Source organism: Procambarus clarkii, chromosome 8, assembly GCF_040958095.1.
Source record: "Procambarus clarkii isolate CNS0578487 chromosome 8, FALCON_Pclarkii_2.0, whole genome shotgun sequence".
NCBI lineage: Eukaryota > Metazoa > Arthropoda > Malacostraca > Decapoda > Cambaridae > Procambarus > Procambarus clarkii.
The window spans coordinates 3,030,738-3,049,668 of NC_091157.1; the positions used below are offsets into that span (position 1 = coordinate 3,030,738).

Sequence of the window (18,931 nt, forward strand, 5' to 3'; positions counted from 1 at the left end):
TTTTTATTATCCTAATAATATTGCTAAACAAAATCTGTAACCAAAAATATATATGATAATATACTGTACATCCAGAATTTAAGAAACAATTCTGGCTAACTGTGACGAGTGTAGGATTATCTGAGTGAGCCCGTCCCTCCCCACACCACCGACACACCTCCCCCACCCGCCCCACATCCCATACACACACTAACCCTTAAAGTGCGCATCACATCATATGACGTGCTGGACGTTGTTCCAGTCAACTGCGCATCACGTCATATGATGTGTTGGAGTACTACGCAAGATTTAAACAGCCCGCGGATACACGGGGTTCACCACACCTTCATCAGGGCTCTTGTAAACAGACGCCATTTTTTAAAAAGATCGTGGGCCAAACTCCCGGGTGTTATTGGCCTCAGTATTGAGTGAGCAACCAAGCCTGACGCACGCAGCATGAGCTAACAGCACTGCTGTTCAGCTTGTGACCACAGCATCGCCTAAAAATGCCAAATTATACTTGTTCATGCTATTATATAGCGATGATATTATTACAGAAGACCCCTGACTGTGATAAAACTGACCAGGGTTCTGATAATAGCAGGATTGTGGTGATATTTAGCGCTGTGCGCCATGGAAGGAGGAGTAATGCTGTGGGAGGGAGGGTGGTGGCGATGTCTTTTGACTGTGTGTGGCCACCTTTTATTGACTGCACTCAGCATACCAGCTTAGTGGTTTGCTATGGTGAACACAAATGTAGATACTTATATATAACGTGTGTATAGAGGGTATAAACAGCAAGAGAAGGTTTGGAGCCGCCATTTTGGTGAGGGCGGTGTTGTTTACTGGTTACCACGATGGTCTTTGGGCACCATACCAGTTTATTTGTACAAGTATGGTGAATAAAACAGGTAGATATTTATATATAATGTGTGTATATAGCGTAATAACACCACACAGTATTGTTGGAGGAGAAATATTAGTGCGTCTGGCCTTGAGGGCGGCTGCCGATCAGCTGACTGTGTGAGTAGCCACATCTTTGTGCCTTTACTCACCATACAAGCTTATATGTACAGTTATGGTGAACAAAACATGTAGATACTTATATATAACGTCTGTATATAGTGAATTATAGCAAAAACATTATTGTGGGAGGAGAATGTGGGGGAGTCAGATGACTGGAGGGAGGGCAGGAGTGGCTGGCTGGTACACGGCAGTCACTCCTTGTTACTTTTTGACTCATAATAGCTACTTAGTGGTTCGTTATAGTGAACAAAACATGCAGATACTTATATATAACCTGTGCTTATAATGTAATAACCGACAAAGTATTTGTTCACTGATTGATGAACATAATTGAATCAACAATATGCACACCATATTTTTGAGTACAGCAATGATTCACTCATTTTATTATATAAATATATCAAACTACACACTATTGAATAATATTACAGCAAAAAAAGTATGAAAAATCAATCAGAGACATTGAAATAATTCGGTAATTATCTCTTTGTGGCAACTCCGGCCTGACAGCTTGCGAGCAACAGACCGCCTGGGACGCACGCTGAGTCAGCTCCTATAATTTGCCAGACTTCCCTGCCCTATAGCGGGCAATATATGCCACTTACGATTTTTTTATTATTTTTCCCGTGATCAGTGAACACAAATGAACAGGTTAGAAAGAAAAAATTATTTTTTTTTTTTTTCAAAATGACATGCGCCTGTGTGGATGACAGGATATTAAACCCCGAGCATGTTAAGGGCTAACCCTTAAACCGCCCAATACATATATAGATGATTTCAGTAACGAAACCGAAACCGTGCAATACATTAATAGATGTTTTTGTGTCTAGTGCTATAATTTAAACGCCCCGAGTGGGATAGGGGTAGTCATCAGCGAGCCGCACCCGACCATAAACAAATGCCACCTGGGAAAAAATCCTGCGTAGGTCGCCATTGTGTACGGGCCTCAGTTTTCTGGCGGACACCATGGCGAGCGCATAAAGTTCCAATGACCGACTTCGCTCAACGAGGCATTCCTTGTGACCTCTGACCGAGGACGAAATTAATAAAAATTTGTTCCCGGATGGTGATGAATCTGATATTGACGACTCCGATTTTGAGCATGATTATACACAGTCCTCAGAGGTGGATACGACTGACAATGAGTGTGAACATGCTAGCTCCACCAGGGCTAGGCCTAGCATCTCGCCCATTCCTCCTCGCCCTCACTCGACCCCACTTCGTGCCAGACCACACAGTTCATGTGCTACCTTGCAGGATATTGATGTTTTGGTCAACGAGTCTGAGGAAGGTGAATCATTTTCCAGTTTAGTGACTTAGAATCGGAAAATAGTTTCGGTACTAGTGCCAGTGGAGTATGTGGTGTTGCCAAGCAACATTTTGTCATGTCAGCAGCATCTGGCCCAGCCATACAGCACCGCATGGCACCACATGGGGACATTGATGAACAAAGACCCTTAACATCAAGTAATTTTCGTCACCATCCCTGCCCGCCCCTACTGTTCCTATACCTGCTTCAGCTACTGGTCCACAGTTTCCTCGCCGTGGTGCCGCTATTGCCTCTCGAAAAGACACCAGGTGTTTTTTGTGGAGTGATGGGACAGATTTTGTTCCACAAATATCTGTTTTTGATAATTCAGATGTTGGATTACAGACCTTTTCCCTGATAAAGGTACAGATATGTGTGAAATGGACTATTTTACTGCATATTTTGATGAGCCTCTAATGGAATGTATTGTTCAGGAAACGAACAAATATATGGCTGATCTCATTACTGAGGAGGAGTTATTTGATTTTTCACGTTTACAGCGATGGAAAGATACGACTGTGGGTGAAATGTGTGTGTTTTTGGCACTGTGTATGAAACATTGTGTCAAACACGTAATTGACCATTATTGGAGCAAAGACCATACTGTTTCAACACCAATGTTCTGCAAATATATGTCTCGAGACCGATTTGAGATACTCCTCAGGTGTCTTCGTTTTGCAAATGATGAAGACCAGAATGATGATAGACTTTGAAAGGTAAGGCACGTCCTGAATGAACTTATTGGAAAGTACAGGGTACAGGGAAAGTACTATGTACCAGCTCAGAAGCTGGTGATTAACGAATCCCTTGTGCTTTTCAAAGGACGTCTTGTCTTCAAGCAGTATATTCCCTCCAAACGCCACCAATTTGGATTGAAATTCTTTGTACTGTGTGACTATGAAACAGAAATTGTGTTGCACATGATCATGTATACGGGTTCAAATGTAGACATTCCTGCTAATGACCAACATGGCTTCTCAGGTAGTGTTGTGAAGTTACTGCTTGCACCATATCTGAACAAGGGCCACATATTGTACACAGATAACTATTATACCAGTCCCTTGCTAACTAGGTTCTTGCTTGATAATAGAACTGGAGTGTGGCACAGTGAAGGCAAAACGAAGGGAAATGCCAGTGTTTCACACTGCTATGCAAGTTGGTGATTGCAAGCTAAGGAAAACAGGTGCAATGCTTTCAGTGCGGTGGAAAGACAGGCGTGAAGTGAACATGTTGACCACCATTCACAATGGTACAATGTTGGACAGTGACAAGGTGAACAGAACCACAAAAGAAATAATCTATAAGCCAGATTGTGTCTTGGACTATAACATCAACATGCATTTGGTGGATAAATGTGATATGATGGTGGGGGCAGTGGAGTGTGTACGGAAAACAGTGAAGTGGACCAAGAAAATGTTTTTCCACCTCATTAACGTAACAATGCTGAACAGTTACAATATGTATCTTGTCAAAACAGGTTGTAAACAAAATTTCCGTGCGTTCAGTTTTACTGTAGTGACATAATTACTAGAGAAGTTTGGCAAAGTAATTCATGGCATATAGAGACCCATTCTGAACCCGGTATTGCACCATGATCCAACACCCAGGCTTGCTTTCAGGGATGCCTTTGTCACACACAATCTTAGGTATTTACCACCAACTGCAAAGTGTGCTGTTGGCCAGGGTGAGTGCATTGTATGCAAGACAACAAACAAGAGGCAACAGAAACGAGAAATGATGACTTGGTGCACAGCGTGTCAGGTCCCTCTGTGCTATGTCAAATGTTTTGACGTGTATCACAGTCTTTATGAGTTCTAATTGTTCAAGACTGGTGCAAAAACGTCTAAATACAGAATAAGTGGGAGTAAATATTGAAAATAAATCATAAGAAATAGTATATTTATTGAAAATAAGACATATTAGTGTCACAAGTATTTGCACAAAAATGTGCATATAATATACATTGACAACAGTTCTATGATAACAAATCGTCAAGTGAGAACATATTAACCACACCAGTGAAAAAAATAGGTTAAAATACCCCATAGATACTGTAAATAATACCGCGAAAATAAATTCGCGGTAACTCTGGTTCCTTCTCTGTCGTGCCTGACTCAGCCCGGGCGCACAGCTCTCCAGTGAAGATGAATCGTGACACCATCACTCAAGTTCTCGGCTCATTTACATCATTGGTAAGTACAATTGATTTTTTTTATTATTTTTTCCATGCTCAGGTAACACAAATAAATGGATTAAAAAGAAAAATAATTTTTTTGGAATTTTTGTTGTTGTTGCGCTTGTGGGTGTTTGAAGCCATTTGGACCCCTAGCGGTTTGAGGTTTAACCCTTAAACTGCGCATGGCGTATATATATGCCATGAGTGACATGTCCCACAGTGCTTATGGCGTATATATACGCCATAGGGTGCCAGGCACGATTCAAATGGCCCCGCGGCTACACGGGGTTCACATTAGCTTCCTCAGGGCTCTTGTAAACAGACGCCATTTTTTTTAAATATCATGTGTGAGAGCCACAGTACTGTTGGAGCAACCAAGGCTGGCGCACGCAGCATGAGCGAACAGCATTGCTGTTCAGCTTGTGACCACAGCATCGCCGAAAAATGTCAAAATAATTCATAACTGCTATTATTTAGCGATGACAATATTACAGAGGACCCCTGACTGTGATAAAAATGACCAGGATTGTGATAATTAGCGCTGTGGGAGGAGTGATGCTGAGGGACGGAGGGAGATAGCATCGTTTACTGACTGTGTGACCACCTGTTATTGTCTGCATTCACCATACCAGCTCAGTGGTTCTCTATGGTGAACACAAATATAGATACTTATATGTAATGTGTGTATTTGTGTAATACAGTGGTACCTCGGAATGCGATTGTCCCTGTATGCGAGGTTTTCGGAAGGCGAGGTGTATTTACTCCAAAAATTAGTCTCGGAAGGCGATGGTTACTTCGGGAGGCGAGTTTGAACGCGAGTTTGTTGATACGCGTACAGCCGACCTAGCGCGTGGTCGTTCAGCGATCGTCGCCCCTCTGCCCCGCTGCCCCTCAGTTCACCATTGTCTCGCGCTCAGTGACTATCCCCACATCAATTCTTGTCGTGGATTTTCAGTGTTTTGTTGGATTTTTGGTGATTTGTCTATACAATTTGTTATTATATATCTCACCATGAGTCCCAAGAAAGCCAGTGGTAAGGATAAAGGCCAGAAAGCTCATGTGAGGATGACAATAGAGGAGAAACAAGAGATCATTCGGAAGCATGAGAACGGTACACGTGTTGTTGATCTTTGTAGGCAGTACAAGAAAGCCACATCAACAATATGCACTATACTTAAGAAGAAAAATAAGATTATGAGTGCTAATGTGGCAAAAGGAGTAAGAACATTAACGACACAAAGACCACAAATACTTGAAGAAGTGGAAAAGTTGTTATTATTTTGGATACACGACAAGGAGTTGAGGGGTGATAGTGTTTCGGAGGCCATTATTTGTGAGAAAGCCAGGGTGTTGCACGAAGACCTTCTAAAGAAGACCCCTGCAACGAGTGATGCAGATAAGAAAGAGTTTAAGGCAAGCAGGGGCCGGTTTGAAAAATTTAGAAAGAGAAGTGGTATCCATAGTGTTACAAGGCATGGGGAGGCAGCCAGCTCAGACAAACCAGCCGCTGGACGATTTATTGACGAATTTAAAGAGTTTGCAGAGACTGGGGAATACCTACCGCAACAAGTGTTTAATTGTGACGAAACAGGACTGTTTTGGAAAAGAATGCCTAAGAGGACATACATTACCAAGGAGGAAAAATCCTTGCCTGGACACAAGCCTATGAAAGATAGGTTTACGCTTGTGCTGTGTTCAAATGCGAGTGGCGATTTGAAAATTAAACCCTTGCTAGTGTATCATTCTGAAAATCCAAGGGTTTTCAAACAGTATAATGTGCAGAAAACCCGTTTGTCTGTGATGTGGAAGTCTAATAAAAAAGCATGGGTCACTAGGCTTATTTTTTCGGAGTGGGTGAATGAAGTGCTGTGCCCTGCGATAGAAAAATATCTGCAGGAGAAACAATTGCCACTCAAAGCCGTGCTTCTCCTTGACAATGCTCCTGCTCATCCTCCAGGCTTGGAAGATGATTTGATGCCTCAATACAATAAATTCCTCACAGTTAAATTCCTTCCTCCTAACACCACTCCTCTAATTCAGCCTATGGACCAGAAAATCATAGCGAATTTTAAGAAACTGTATGAAAGGGCACTTTTCCGGAAATGTTTTGAAGTGACTGAAGCCACAAACCTCACCCTCAAAGAGTTCTGGAGAGAGCATTTTAACATTTGTAGTGCTTTAAAACTCGTTGACAAAGCCTGGCAAGAAGTGACTCAAAGAACCCTGATCTCTGGCTGGAGAAAATTGTGGCCTGAAGGTGTGAGAGAACTAGACTTTGAGGGGTTTGAGCCTATAAATGATGCGCCTATTGTTGAGGAAATTGTTAGTCTAGGCCAGCAAATGGGCTTGGAATTGGATGGTGATGATGTGGAGGAGTTGGTGGACGAACACAACGAAGAACTGACCACCGAAGAACTCCTAGCCCTTCAACAGGAACAGCAAGCCAACACAGCAGCGAATGATTCTGCAGTGGAGGAGGAGGTGGCAGCAGCACCAACAGCACCAGCGAGTGTCCCTTCTGCAGTAATTAAGAAGGTGTGTCAGATGTGGGAAGAGATTCAAACAACTATTGAACATACTCACCCAGACAAAGCTGTAGTAGGCCGTTGTCTTAATCTTTTCAATGACAATGTGATGCTTTACTACAGAGAGAGCTTGCGAAGAAGGGAAAAGCAAGCTTCCATGGACAAATTTGTGGTGAGGAAATCGAGCAGTGAGCCTCAACCAGGACCTAGTGGCACTCAGGTTAAACGTCCCAGGGAGAGCACACCAGAAAGGTCCTCACTGCCTGATGTGATTATGGAAGGGAACTTCCCTTCCAAACAGTAACTCCTCTCCTCCTCCCCCCTCCTCACCATCTTCCATACGCCTACAGCACTCGACAGTAAGGTAAGTAATAACTGGAACATAGTTTTGTAGGTTTATTTAGATGAATTAGGTAAATTCGGTATAAAAATTTAGTTTGATGTGGGGTTTTTGGGGTAGTCAGGAACGGATTAATTCATTTCCCTTTATTTCTTATGGGGAAATTAACTTCGGAATGCGAGTTTTCGGAAGGCGAGGCATCTCCAGGAACGGATTAAACTCTTATTCTGAGGTATGCCTGTAACATCAAAAGGATTATGTTGGGAGGAGCCATTTGGGTGACGGAGGTGACATCGTCTGCATGATTTGTCTGGCTGTGTAGAGGGTGGCCACTATGCTCTTTGGGCACTCTTCAAAAGAAGATAAAGAGAAGCTGAAACTGAACCTCGCCGAGGCAAAACGTTTAAATGAGAGCAGGAATGAAGAAGAAATCAATTCTTTTTTCTACAAAGTGATAGGGGTAGGCAGACCAGTAAAGTGGTACATAAAGGCAAACCAACAAAATCATTAGAGAGAAGGGGAGTGAAAAATTAGAAGAGGGGGAACAAGTTCCTGAAGATTGCATACACCAGCATAGATGGAGTAAGATCGAAGATACTGGAGTTAAGTGATGTAATACAGCTGCAGTCACCAGACATTGTTGCACTCACGGAGACAAAACTTGAAGATGTTATTTTAAATGAAGTCATATTCCCAAGGGGCTACTCAATTTGGAGACGGGACAGAAAAATTAGGAAAGGCGGTGGCGTTGCTGTGCTGGTGAAAGAACACCTAAAGGTGAACGAAATAATGACTGCCAATCCACAAGAAGTTGACATAATAGCACTAGAGATCTGTCATGAGGATGATAAACTAATGATCATAAATGCATACAGTCCACCGCTAAGGAGCACATGGTCAAAGGATAGTAAAAGAGATAGTAAAAGAGAAGGTCTTATAACAATAATGAGAGAGATCATAGCGTGAAACAGGTGAAATTTGGGTGAAATTCCCAAGAAGAGAGAGTCCTCCTGACTCAGAGGTGGATTCTCCTTCCACACCATAACCCCTCTCCTCCTTCCCACCTCCCCATCGTCTCCCTCAAGCCAGCAACTACTCTTCATAAGGTAAAGTAAATATTAAAACACTACAACAAAACATTTATATTTACATGTGCAGTATTATATTTACATAAAAAAAAGTCATACAAGTATGGATGTTTTTGGGAGTGGAACGGATTAAATTTATTTCCTTTATTTTAAATGGGGAAATTTGTTTCTTAACTTAAGACGAGTTTTCCAGGTAACGAGCTCGGTGCCAGAACGGATTAAACTCGTTAATAGAGGTTCCACTGTATATCACACTACACACTATTGAATAATATTACTGCAAAAAAACTAAGAAAAAATCAATCGGAGACATTGAAATAATTAGGTGATAATATCTTTGTGGCAACTCTCACCTGTCAGCTCGGGTGACGCTGACCGGCTCTGACGACTGCTCTGTCACTGCCCACTTTTTTCCAGACTTCCTCGGTCTATTGTTCCCAAAATATGTCACCTACAATTTTTTTTTCCCATGCTCAGGGAATAAATTAACATTTTTAGAAGATGAAATAATATTTTAGAATTTTTTTTTCTTGCGCACAGGGGTGTAAATCTCCTCAGGACTCCTTAGCAGCTTAAGGGTTAAAGGTCAGTAGTTCAACTGTCCATAATTCATAAGTAAAAATGTATTTATTTAATTAATAAACAGGAACCAATACAGAGCACCACTTGGTTCCCGAACTTTAGTTATCCGAAACTTCCAGTTTCCCGATTGGGGTTGGGGAGTCACGCTACACGAACCAAGTTCGGGTAAGGAAGCGGTCAGCCAAGCGTCACACTGGCCCAGTGGTGGCGGGTGGAGATGGTTTAGTTTGCTCACTGACCGTGTCGGGCGCAGCCTGCTACCCTGTGACGTCACAGACTCATGGCCTATTGTTCCCATTGTTTGAATTTGTCACGAGACTGGAGTGTTCATTCCGTGACTTTGTTTTACATATCAGCACAACCAAGGAACATCCGTGCACCATGTCGACTCCAAATGCACGCATTGTGTCAGTGAAAGCATCTACAAGCGGGTTACATAAAAGAAAGAGGTCAGTGATGACATTTGAGAAGAAAGTTGAAATAATTAAGAAGGCGGAGAGCGGTGTCTCGAGAAGTGTCGTGTGCGCTGAATATGGCATTAGTAAAAGTACTGTTTTTGATCTTCTTAAGGCTAAACCTATCATTTTTTACTATTTCTCTAGCAGTGAAAGTGATAAAGCAATACGAAATAGAAAGGTAGTAAGAAAGCAAAGGTAGAGAGTGTTGATAACACAGTGTGGGAGTGGTACAAACAGAGACGTGAGGTGACGAAGAAGCCAGTGGCAGGCTGGCTGCTCGTGGAAAAGGCGCGTGAATTTCACCAAGCAATGAAAATTACTCAAAAGTGTGTGTACAGTGATGGATGGCTCAGAAGCTTAAAAACCCGTCATGGCATTAGGTTCATTAAAGTGCATGGTGAAAGACAATCTGCTGATATTATTGGTGCTGATGAGTAAGTAAGTAAATTTGCGGAGATGGTACAGAGCACCACTTGGTTTCCGAACTTTAGTTATCCAAAATTTCCAGTTTCCCGATTGGGGTTGGGGAGTCATGCTACCTGAACAAAGTTCGGGTAGGATGGGGTCCGCCAAGCATCACCTGTGGTGGTGGGTGGGAGATGGTCCAGTTTGCCCACTGTGACTTCACAGATTCACGGCCTATTATTCCTATTATTTTGAATTGTCATAAGACTGGAATGTTCATTCTGTGCTTTTATTTTACATATCTGCACAATCAAGAAACATCTGTGCACCATGTTGGCTCCAAATGCACGCATTGCGTCAGTGATAACTGACTGGTGGGTGGATGGATGGGAGAGCTTAGGTGGGAGGCAGTATGAGAGAGGGGGGAGAATTAGTCAGAAAGGGAGGGAGAGATGCTAGGAGGGAGGGGGAGGTAGGGAGAGATGCTAGGAGGGAGGGGGAGGTAGGGAGAGATGCTAGGAGGGAGGGGGAGGTAGGGAGAGATGCTAGGAGGGAGGGGGAGGTAGGGAGAGATGCTAGGAGGGAGGGGGAGGTAGGGAGAGATGCTAGGATTTAGGCAGGAAGGGAGGGAAGTAGTGAGAATTAGGGAGGGAGGGAAAGGCAGGCAGGCAGGCTGGCTGGCTGGCTGGCTGGCTGGCTGGCTGGCTGGCTGGCTGGCTGGCTGGCTGGCTGGCTGGCTGGCTGGCTGGCTGGCAGGCTGGCTGGCTGGCTGGCAGGCAGGCAGGCAGGCAGGCAGGCAGGCTGGCTGGATGGCAGGCAGAGAGGGAGGCAGGCTGGATGACAGGCAGAGGGAGGCAGGCTGGATGTCAGGCAGGCTGGATGTCAGGCAGGCTGGATGGCAGGCAGGCTGGATGACAGGCAGAGGGAGGCAGGCAGGCTGGATGGCAGGCAGAGGGAGGCAGGCTTGATGGCAGCCAGAGGGAGGCAGGCTGGATGGCAGGCAGATAGGGAGGCAGGGATAGTCATGTGGTTGAACCGCGTGACCTTGAAGAGAGAGTATGGGATGTAGGGGGGGGAGTTGTTGGTGGTGGGGAGAGACTAGCTCACTCCCGAATTTTAAGCCTAACACACTCGACCCGTTAGCAGGATGGCAGGGAAGGAGGCAGGCAGAGAGTGAGGCTGGCTGGCATGCAGGCTGGCAGGAAACATCCAGAGGATGTTTGCCAGACGTCTTAATAATCAGCTAGGAACAATTAAGGACTTTTATAAAGTGGATCAGGACTTCACTTATTGTTGAGTACAAACAAAATACGGTCGTATTTACACTATGAACCTGTCGATTTTTCCCCTAGAGTTTTTTCATAAATTTTTCATAATTTTTTTTTTCTTTACATTTCTAGTTTATTTTTTCCCTTTATTTCTCGTTTACGAACTTACATGTTAACCGACGGGTCTCGTCCCCAAGGGGTTCGGAAACCAAGTGGTGCTCTGTACAGGAACAAAATTTATCTCCAGAGCAAATTTATAATGCTAACGAGACAGTTTTGTACTGGTGTATGCTACCCACAGACACGATGGCTCATAGTGGTGAGGACAATCCTTCGGGTGCTTATAAACAGAACAAACAGAGAATTTCTTTGTTGTGCTGTGCAAATGCAGTTGGCACGCACAAATTAAAATTACTTGTGATTGGAATTAGTAAAAAAAAACAGGGCTTTAAAGTCAGCCAGGTGCCTCCCTGTGATTTATAAGGACCAGCCAAGTGCGTGGATGTCTCGAGTAATATTTGTCGAGTGGTTTAATAAGAACTTTGTACCCGAGGTGAAGGAGCATCTGAAAAGTGTTGGTCTCCCGCAAAACAGCAAAGTTGTGCTGCTGCTAGATAACAGTTCAACGCATCCACGAGGTGATGAGCTTGTAAATGGCAATATTATTGGAACGTTCTTGCCACCCAATACAACTTCAGTGAGCCAACCCATGGATCAAGGAATAATTAAGAACCTTAAACACCACTACAAGAGGATGTTTGCCAGACATCTTAATAATCAGCTTGGAACACTTAAGGACTTTTATAAAGTCTTCACAATAAAGTCAACTATCTGGACTATTGCTAGTGCATGGGATGAGGTAAAGCAGGCAACACTAAGGAATGATTGGAAAAAACTTTGGCCCACGTCAAGTCTGTTTCCTGAGGAAGATGACGAGGCAGATTTTGAAGGATTTGCGGTGAAGAAAGTTAGCGAGAGGAAAAAATTAAGAGAGGAACTTCTAGCCTATGTCAAGGGGGATTAAGTCCCCTGAGCTGAGAGCAGAACTGGTGACTGAAACAATAGATGATGACATTGATAGATGGATAGATTTTGATGAAGAAGCCCCAAACAATCGAAACATGACTGATGATGAAATTATAGAATTAGTAAGTACAGCAAAAAAGCCAGAAGAGTGCAATGAAGAAGATGGAGAGGAAGAGGAAGAGGATGAAGAAATGTTAAAGGAAAAATGTAATATGGAAAAAATTCAGAAAATTTTTGAAGACATTCTGGCATTTATGGACACAAGTAACAGTGAGTTTGAAATTAAGGACATGATGACTCGGTACAATTTGTATATGAAGTTTTTAAAAACGAGAGCCAAGGGAATGAAACAAATGTCAATTACAGAGTCTTTTGCAATGGCTTCCAAGAAAGCTCGCATTGCATCACCTGCACCTGACTCATCGCATGTTGACCCAGTGAACCCAACAACTTCAGTCAACCCAACAATTTCAGTCTACCCAACAACTTCAGTCTACCCAACACTATCGACATCCACCACCACCTCTTCCATGTAAATAACTATGCTTCATCAACAGCGATCATCAACATAAGTGGATCAAGACTTCAATTATTGGTGAGTACAAACAAAATACAGTCGCATTTACTTTACGAACCTGTCAATTTTTCCCCTAGAGTTTTTCATGTATTTTTTTTTTTCCTCCATTTCTCGTATACGAACTTACATGTTAACCCTCAAACCGCTCGGGGTCCAAATGGAATTAACACCCAAACGCGCAACAACAACAAAAAATCCAAAAAATTAGTTTTTCTTTTTAATCTCTTTATTTGTGTTCCCTGAGCACGGGAAAAATAATAAAAAAATTAATTACACTTACCGTGGACGTAAATGACCCGAGAAGATCATCAATGACGTCACGTCTGATCTTCGCTGGACCGCTGTGCGCCCGGGGTGAGTCAGGCGCGACGGAGGAGGAGCGCGAGTTGCCGCGAATTTATTTTCGCATTGTTATTTACAGTATCTATGGCATATTTTACACCCATTTTTTTCACTGGTGTGGTTCAATATGTTCTCACAAGATGATTTATAAACATAAAACTGTTGTCAATGTATATTGTATCCACATATTAGTGTCACAAGTATTTGCACAAAAATGTCTTATTTCACAATAAAATATACTATTTCTTATGATTTATTTCCACAATATACACTCACTTATTCTGTATTTACATGTTTTGGCACCAGTCTTGGACATTTAGAAGTCATCAAGACTGTGATACTCGTTGAAACATCGGACATGGCACAGAGGGACCTGACACGCTGTGCACCAAGTCATCACCATTTTTCTTTTCTATTCCCTCTTGGTTGTTGACCAGCATACTACACACGCTGGCCTACTGCACGCTTTCCAGTTGGTGGTAAAAACCTGAGATTGTGTGTCAAAAAGGCATCCCTGAAAGCGAGCCTGGGTGTTGGAGCATGGTGCAATACCGGGTTCAGAATGGGCCTCTGTACACCAGGAATTACTTTGCCAAACTTCTGTAGTAATTGTGTTACTACAGTAAAATTGAAGGCACGGAAATTACGTTTACCACCTGTTTTGACAAGATACATATTGTAACTGTTCAGCATTGTTACATCAACAAGGTGGAAAAACATTTTCTTGGTCCACTTCACTGTTTTCCGTACACACTCCACTGCCCCCACCATCATATCACATTTATCCACCAAACGCATGTTGATGTTATAGTCCAAGATACAATCTGGCTTATAGATTATTTCTCTGGTGGTTCTGTTCACCTTGCCACTGTCCAGCATTGTTCCAGCATGAATGGTAGTCAACATGTTCACTTCACGCCTGTCTTTCCACCGCACTGAAAGTATTCCACCTGTTTTTCTGAGCTCGCAATCACCAACCTGCATAGCACCTGGAAACACTAGCATTTCCCTTCCTTTTGCCTTCACTGTGCCACACACACCAGTTCTATTATCAAGTAAGAACCTAGTTAGCAAGGGACTGGTATAATAGTTATCTGTGTATAAAATGTGGCCCTTGTTCAGATATGGTGCAAGCAGTGACTTCACAACACTACCTGAGAAGCCATGTTGGTCATTAGCAGGAATGTCTACATTTGTACCCGTATACATTATCATATGTAACACAATTCCTGTTTCACAGTCACAGAGTACAAAGAATTTCAATCCAAATCGGTGGCGTTTGGAGGGAATATACTGCTTGAAGGCAAGACGTTCTTTGAAAAGCACAAGGGATTCGTCAATCACAAGCTTCTGAGCTGGTACGTAGAAATCCCTGTACTTTCCGATAAGTTCATTCAGTACGTGCCTTACCTTCCAAAGCCTATCTTCATCATTCCTCTCTTCATCATTTGCAAAGTGAAGACACCTGAGGATTATCGCAAATCGGTCTTGAGACATATATTTGCCAAACATTGGTGTTGGAACAGTATGGTCTTGCTCCAATAATGATCGATTACGTGTTTGACACAATGTTTCATCAACATACACAGTGCCAAAAACACATACATTTCACCTACAGTTGTATCTTTCCATCACTGCAAACGTGAAAAATCGGATAACTCCTCCTCATCAATGAGATCACTCGCATATTTGTTCGTCTCATGAACAAGATGTTCCATTAGCTGCTCATCAAAATATGCAGTAAAATAGTCCATTTCACACATATCTGCACCTTTATCAGGGAAAATGTCTGTAATTCCAACATCCGAATTATCAAAAACAGGAATTTGTGGAACAAAATCTGTCCCATCACTCCACACAAAGACACCGGGTGTCTTTTTAGAGCCAATAGCGGCACCACGGCGAGGAAACCGTGTACCAGGAGCTGAAGCAGGTCTAGGAACAGTAGGGGCGGGCAGGGATGGTGATGGAAAGTTCCCCGATGTTGAGGGTCTTTGTTCATGTGGTGCCATGCGGTGCCGCATGGCTTGGCCAGATGCTGCTGACAGGACAAATTGTCGCTTGGCAACACCACACACTCCTCTACTGGCACTAGCAAAACTATTTTCCGATTCTAAGTCACTAAAACCGGAAAATGATTCACCTTCTTCAGAATCGTCGAGCAAAACATCAATATCTTGCAAGGGAGCACATGAACTGTGTGGTCTTGCAGAAATTGGGGTGGAGTGAGAGCGAGGAGGCATGGGCGAGATGCTTGGCCTAGCCCTGGTGGAGCCAGCATGTTCACACTCGTCGTCGGTCGTATCCACCTCTGAGGGCTGTGTATAGTCATGATCAAAGTCTGAGTCGTCTATATCAGACTCATCACCATCTGGGAACAAATTACGAGTAATTTCGTCCTCGGTCAGAGGTCGCGAGGAACGTCTCGCTGAGCGGGGTTGGTCGTCGGAACGTGATGCGCTCGCCATGGTGTCCGCCGGGTAACTGAGCTCTGTACACAAAGGGGACCCACGCTGGATTTTTTCCCAGGCGTGGTTTGTTTATGTTCGGTCGAGGCTCGCCGATGACTACCCCTATCCCAGGCGGGGCGTTTAAATTATAGCGCTAGACACGAAATCATATATAAATGATGTGCGCGGTTTCGGTTTTGTCACTGATATCATATATATATGTTATGCGCGGTTTGAGGGTTAACCGGCGGGTCTCGTCCCCAAGGGGTTCGGAAACCAGGTGGTGCTCTGTAATACATGTTAATGATTATTAATGTATCGTAATACTGTACACTTAGCACGAAAATCAACATATAATGGCATAAAGCTAAGATGTGAATTTTAATATGGGCGGGAGGCTTTGGTCAGTGTTTTGTCAACGAATTAACATGCTGACTTCATAACACATTCCTCACTACCACTCCTTCACTGACTGGATTGACTTGACTGACTTTGACTGACTTTGACTTGACTTGACTTAAATGCCTGCCTTCCTTTCTCTCCCTCCCTCTTTCTCTGCCTGCCTTCGGATAACTTAAGTTGGCAAACCAAGTGGCTGTCTGTACAAACATTTTTGGAAATGTGCTAATGTGAACCTTTAATATGTACGTGTGTTAGTGCTGGGCCTAACACTCGTTGTACACCACCACCAGGAAGGAAGGGAGGGAGAAGTGTTGAGTGTGTGGGGTACCAGATGTGACTCACTTAAGCTTATTGAAGGAAGGTGGCATTGGAGGTGTTGCAAGAATTATACTGTTTTCTTATTGCTGTGGAGAGCTAGTTACAAATATTAAATAACACACTATAATATTTGAACAGTACAGTACAGTATTTGGTTATCTATTTATTAATTTAAACATTTATAAGAAAATAAAATGGGATTTAACAGAACTTAAGGCGCATATGTTAGGCATCGTACAGTGTGTCAACCTCCACATGTTGACACACGTGAAGGGGAGTTGGGGAGGCTAGCATGAGGTGGGGGGAGGGGGTGACCAGGAAGGAGATCACAGACGACGTAGGATGTTTCTTTCCAGTCTTGATCACCCACCCACCTGCCTGCACGCCAACCTACCCACCTGCCTGCATAGCCAACCCACCCACCTGCCTGCATAGCTCACCCACCCACCTGTTCACCCACCTTTTCAAGTGTAGATATGATAGAGCCCAATAGGCTCAGGAATCTGTACACCTGCAAGAATCGGACTCGAGAAATGTCACAAGTGGAGTACCACAGGGTTCAGTTCTTGCACCAGTGATGTTTATTGTCTACATAAATGATCTACCAGTTGGTATACAGAATTATATGAACATGTTTGCTGATGATGCTAAGATAATAGGAAGGATAAGAAACTTAGATGATTGTCATGCCCTTCAAGATGACCTGGACAAAATAAGTATATGGAGCACCACTTGGCAAATGGAATTTAATGTTAATAAATGCCATGTTATGGAATGTGGAATAGGAGAACATAGACCCCACAAAACCTATATATTATGTGAGAAATCTTTAAAGAATTCTGATAAAGAAAGAGATCTAGGGGATCTATCTAGTTCTAGATAGAAAACTATCACCTGAGGACCACATAAAGAATATTGTGCGAGGAGCCTATGCCACGCTTTCTAACTTCAGAATTGCTTTTAAATACATGGATGGCGATATACTAAAGAAATTGTTCACGACTTTTGTTAGGCCAAAGCTAGAATATGCAGCGGTTGTGTGGTGCCCATATCTTAAGAAGCACATCAACAAACTGGAAAAGGTGCAAAGACATGATACTAAGTGGCTCCCAGAACTGAAGGGCAAGAGCTACGAGGAGAGGTTAGAGGCATTAAATATGCCAAAACTGGAAGACAGAAGAAAAAGAGGTGATATGATCTTTACATACAAAATACAGTAGTAACAGGAATTGATAAAATTGATAGGGAAGATTTCCTGAGACCTGGAACTTTAAGAACAAGAGGTCATAGATATAAACTAGCTAAACACAGATGCCGAAGAAATATAAGAAAATTCACTTTCGCAAACAGAGTGGTAGACGGTTGGAACAAGTTGGGTGAAAAGGTGGTGGAGGCCAAGACCGTCAGTAGTTTTAAAGCGTTATATGACAAAGAGTGCTGGGAAGACGGGACACCACGAGCGTAGCTCTCATTCTGTAACTACACTTAGGTAATTACCTGTTGATTGACGGTTGAGAGGCGGGACCAAAGAGCCAGAGCTCAACACCCGCAAACACAACTAGGTGAGTACAACTAGGTGAGTACCTATCTGATCGCCCACCATCTGCCTGATAGCCCACCCACCCACCTGATCACCCACCTGCCTGCTTGCCCACCCACCTACCTGATAGCCCACCCACCCACCTGCCTGCTCACCCACCTACCCACTTGCCTGCTCGAACCTTTTCACCCACCAAGCCCATCTGCCTGTCATCCACCCATCCAAAACCTACCTGCCTGAACCCACCTATCCCTGCCTGCCCACCCACCCACCTGCCTGCCCACCTACCAGCTAGGCAGCTAACCACCCACCCAGCCCCACACACTAATTAGTGTGTCAATTCAAATCATGATTGTGGTATAAAATTTGTTGTAAATGGTCCCGTTTGGCCTCAGAGGTGAAAAAGTATGTTAATCCGGAAAACGTGATAATCCGGCTGGGGGTCTTTCCCATATTGTCCGGATTAGCGAGTGGAGACAGTATTGAAATTTCTCGGCAAACTGGCGAGGGAGGGCGACAGGCAAGAAGAGCAGCAGGCAAGGAGGGAGGGAGGCAGGCAGAGAGGGAAGGAGGGACCCTTCAGGCAAGTAGGGAGGCTGAAGTGGATGTGTGGGGGTGGGGAGTGTCAGGAGTGGGTGTGGTGAATCTTTGAATGTTGCGTGGGTATCAGGATGTGGGTGTCTACATATATCAGTGTATATATGTAGAGTGTGCATCCGCTGGGAGAGTTCCGCATGTCACACCTTGAGTACCAGAGGGATGGACACAACTCTCACTTTAACCCTTAACCCTTGTGTTGCTAAGGGCTAATTAAGCCTTTGTCACCCACAGGCGCATAACAAAAAAAAATTCTTCCTAATCTGTTAATTTGTGTTCCCTGATCACGTGAAAAATAAAAACAAAATTTAATTGCACTTAACAATGATGTAAATGAGCTAAGCTGACAATATGAGCGATGACATCACAACCTGCATGCTCAGATCCACATACTCAGATCACAAGCTCATTGAAGTGCAAACGACCATCAATACTCAGAATATACCTAAAACGTTGATAAAGCGAGAGGGGCTATTCAGTAAATTCAATTTTAATAATAATAAAATAGACTGGGAGAAAATAA

General features: G+C 43.4%; 1 protein-coding gene across 10 annotated transcripts in view; it reads left to right on the plus strand.

Annotated features, from left to right (window-relative positions):
- The window catches only part of LOC123759577 (zinc finger protein 271), a 153,126-nt gene that overhangs the window by 110,660 nt on the left and 23,535 nt on the right, over nt 1-18,931 (plus strand). For 4 of the 10 annotated variants that reach the window (XM_069316350.1, XM_069316357.1, XM_069316360.1 and 1 more), the window contains one exon: nt 14,342-14,459. The exons of the other annotated variants lie outside the window; for them this stretch is intronic. Coding sequence is in view for 2 of the 4 variants with exons in the window: in XM_069316360.1 (XP_069172461.1) it covers nt 14,342-14,459 (118 nt within the window). In the remaining 2 variants the exon portion in view is untranslated. The remainder of the gene's footprint in view (nt 1-14,341; nt 14,460-18,931) is intronic. 10 annotated transcript variants of the gene reach the window in all.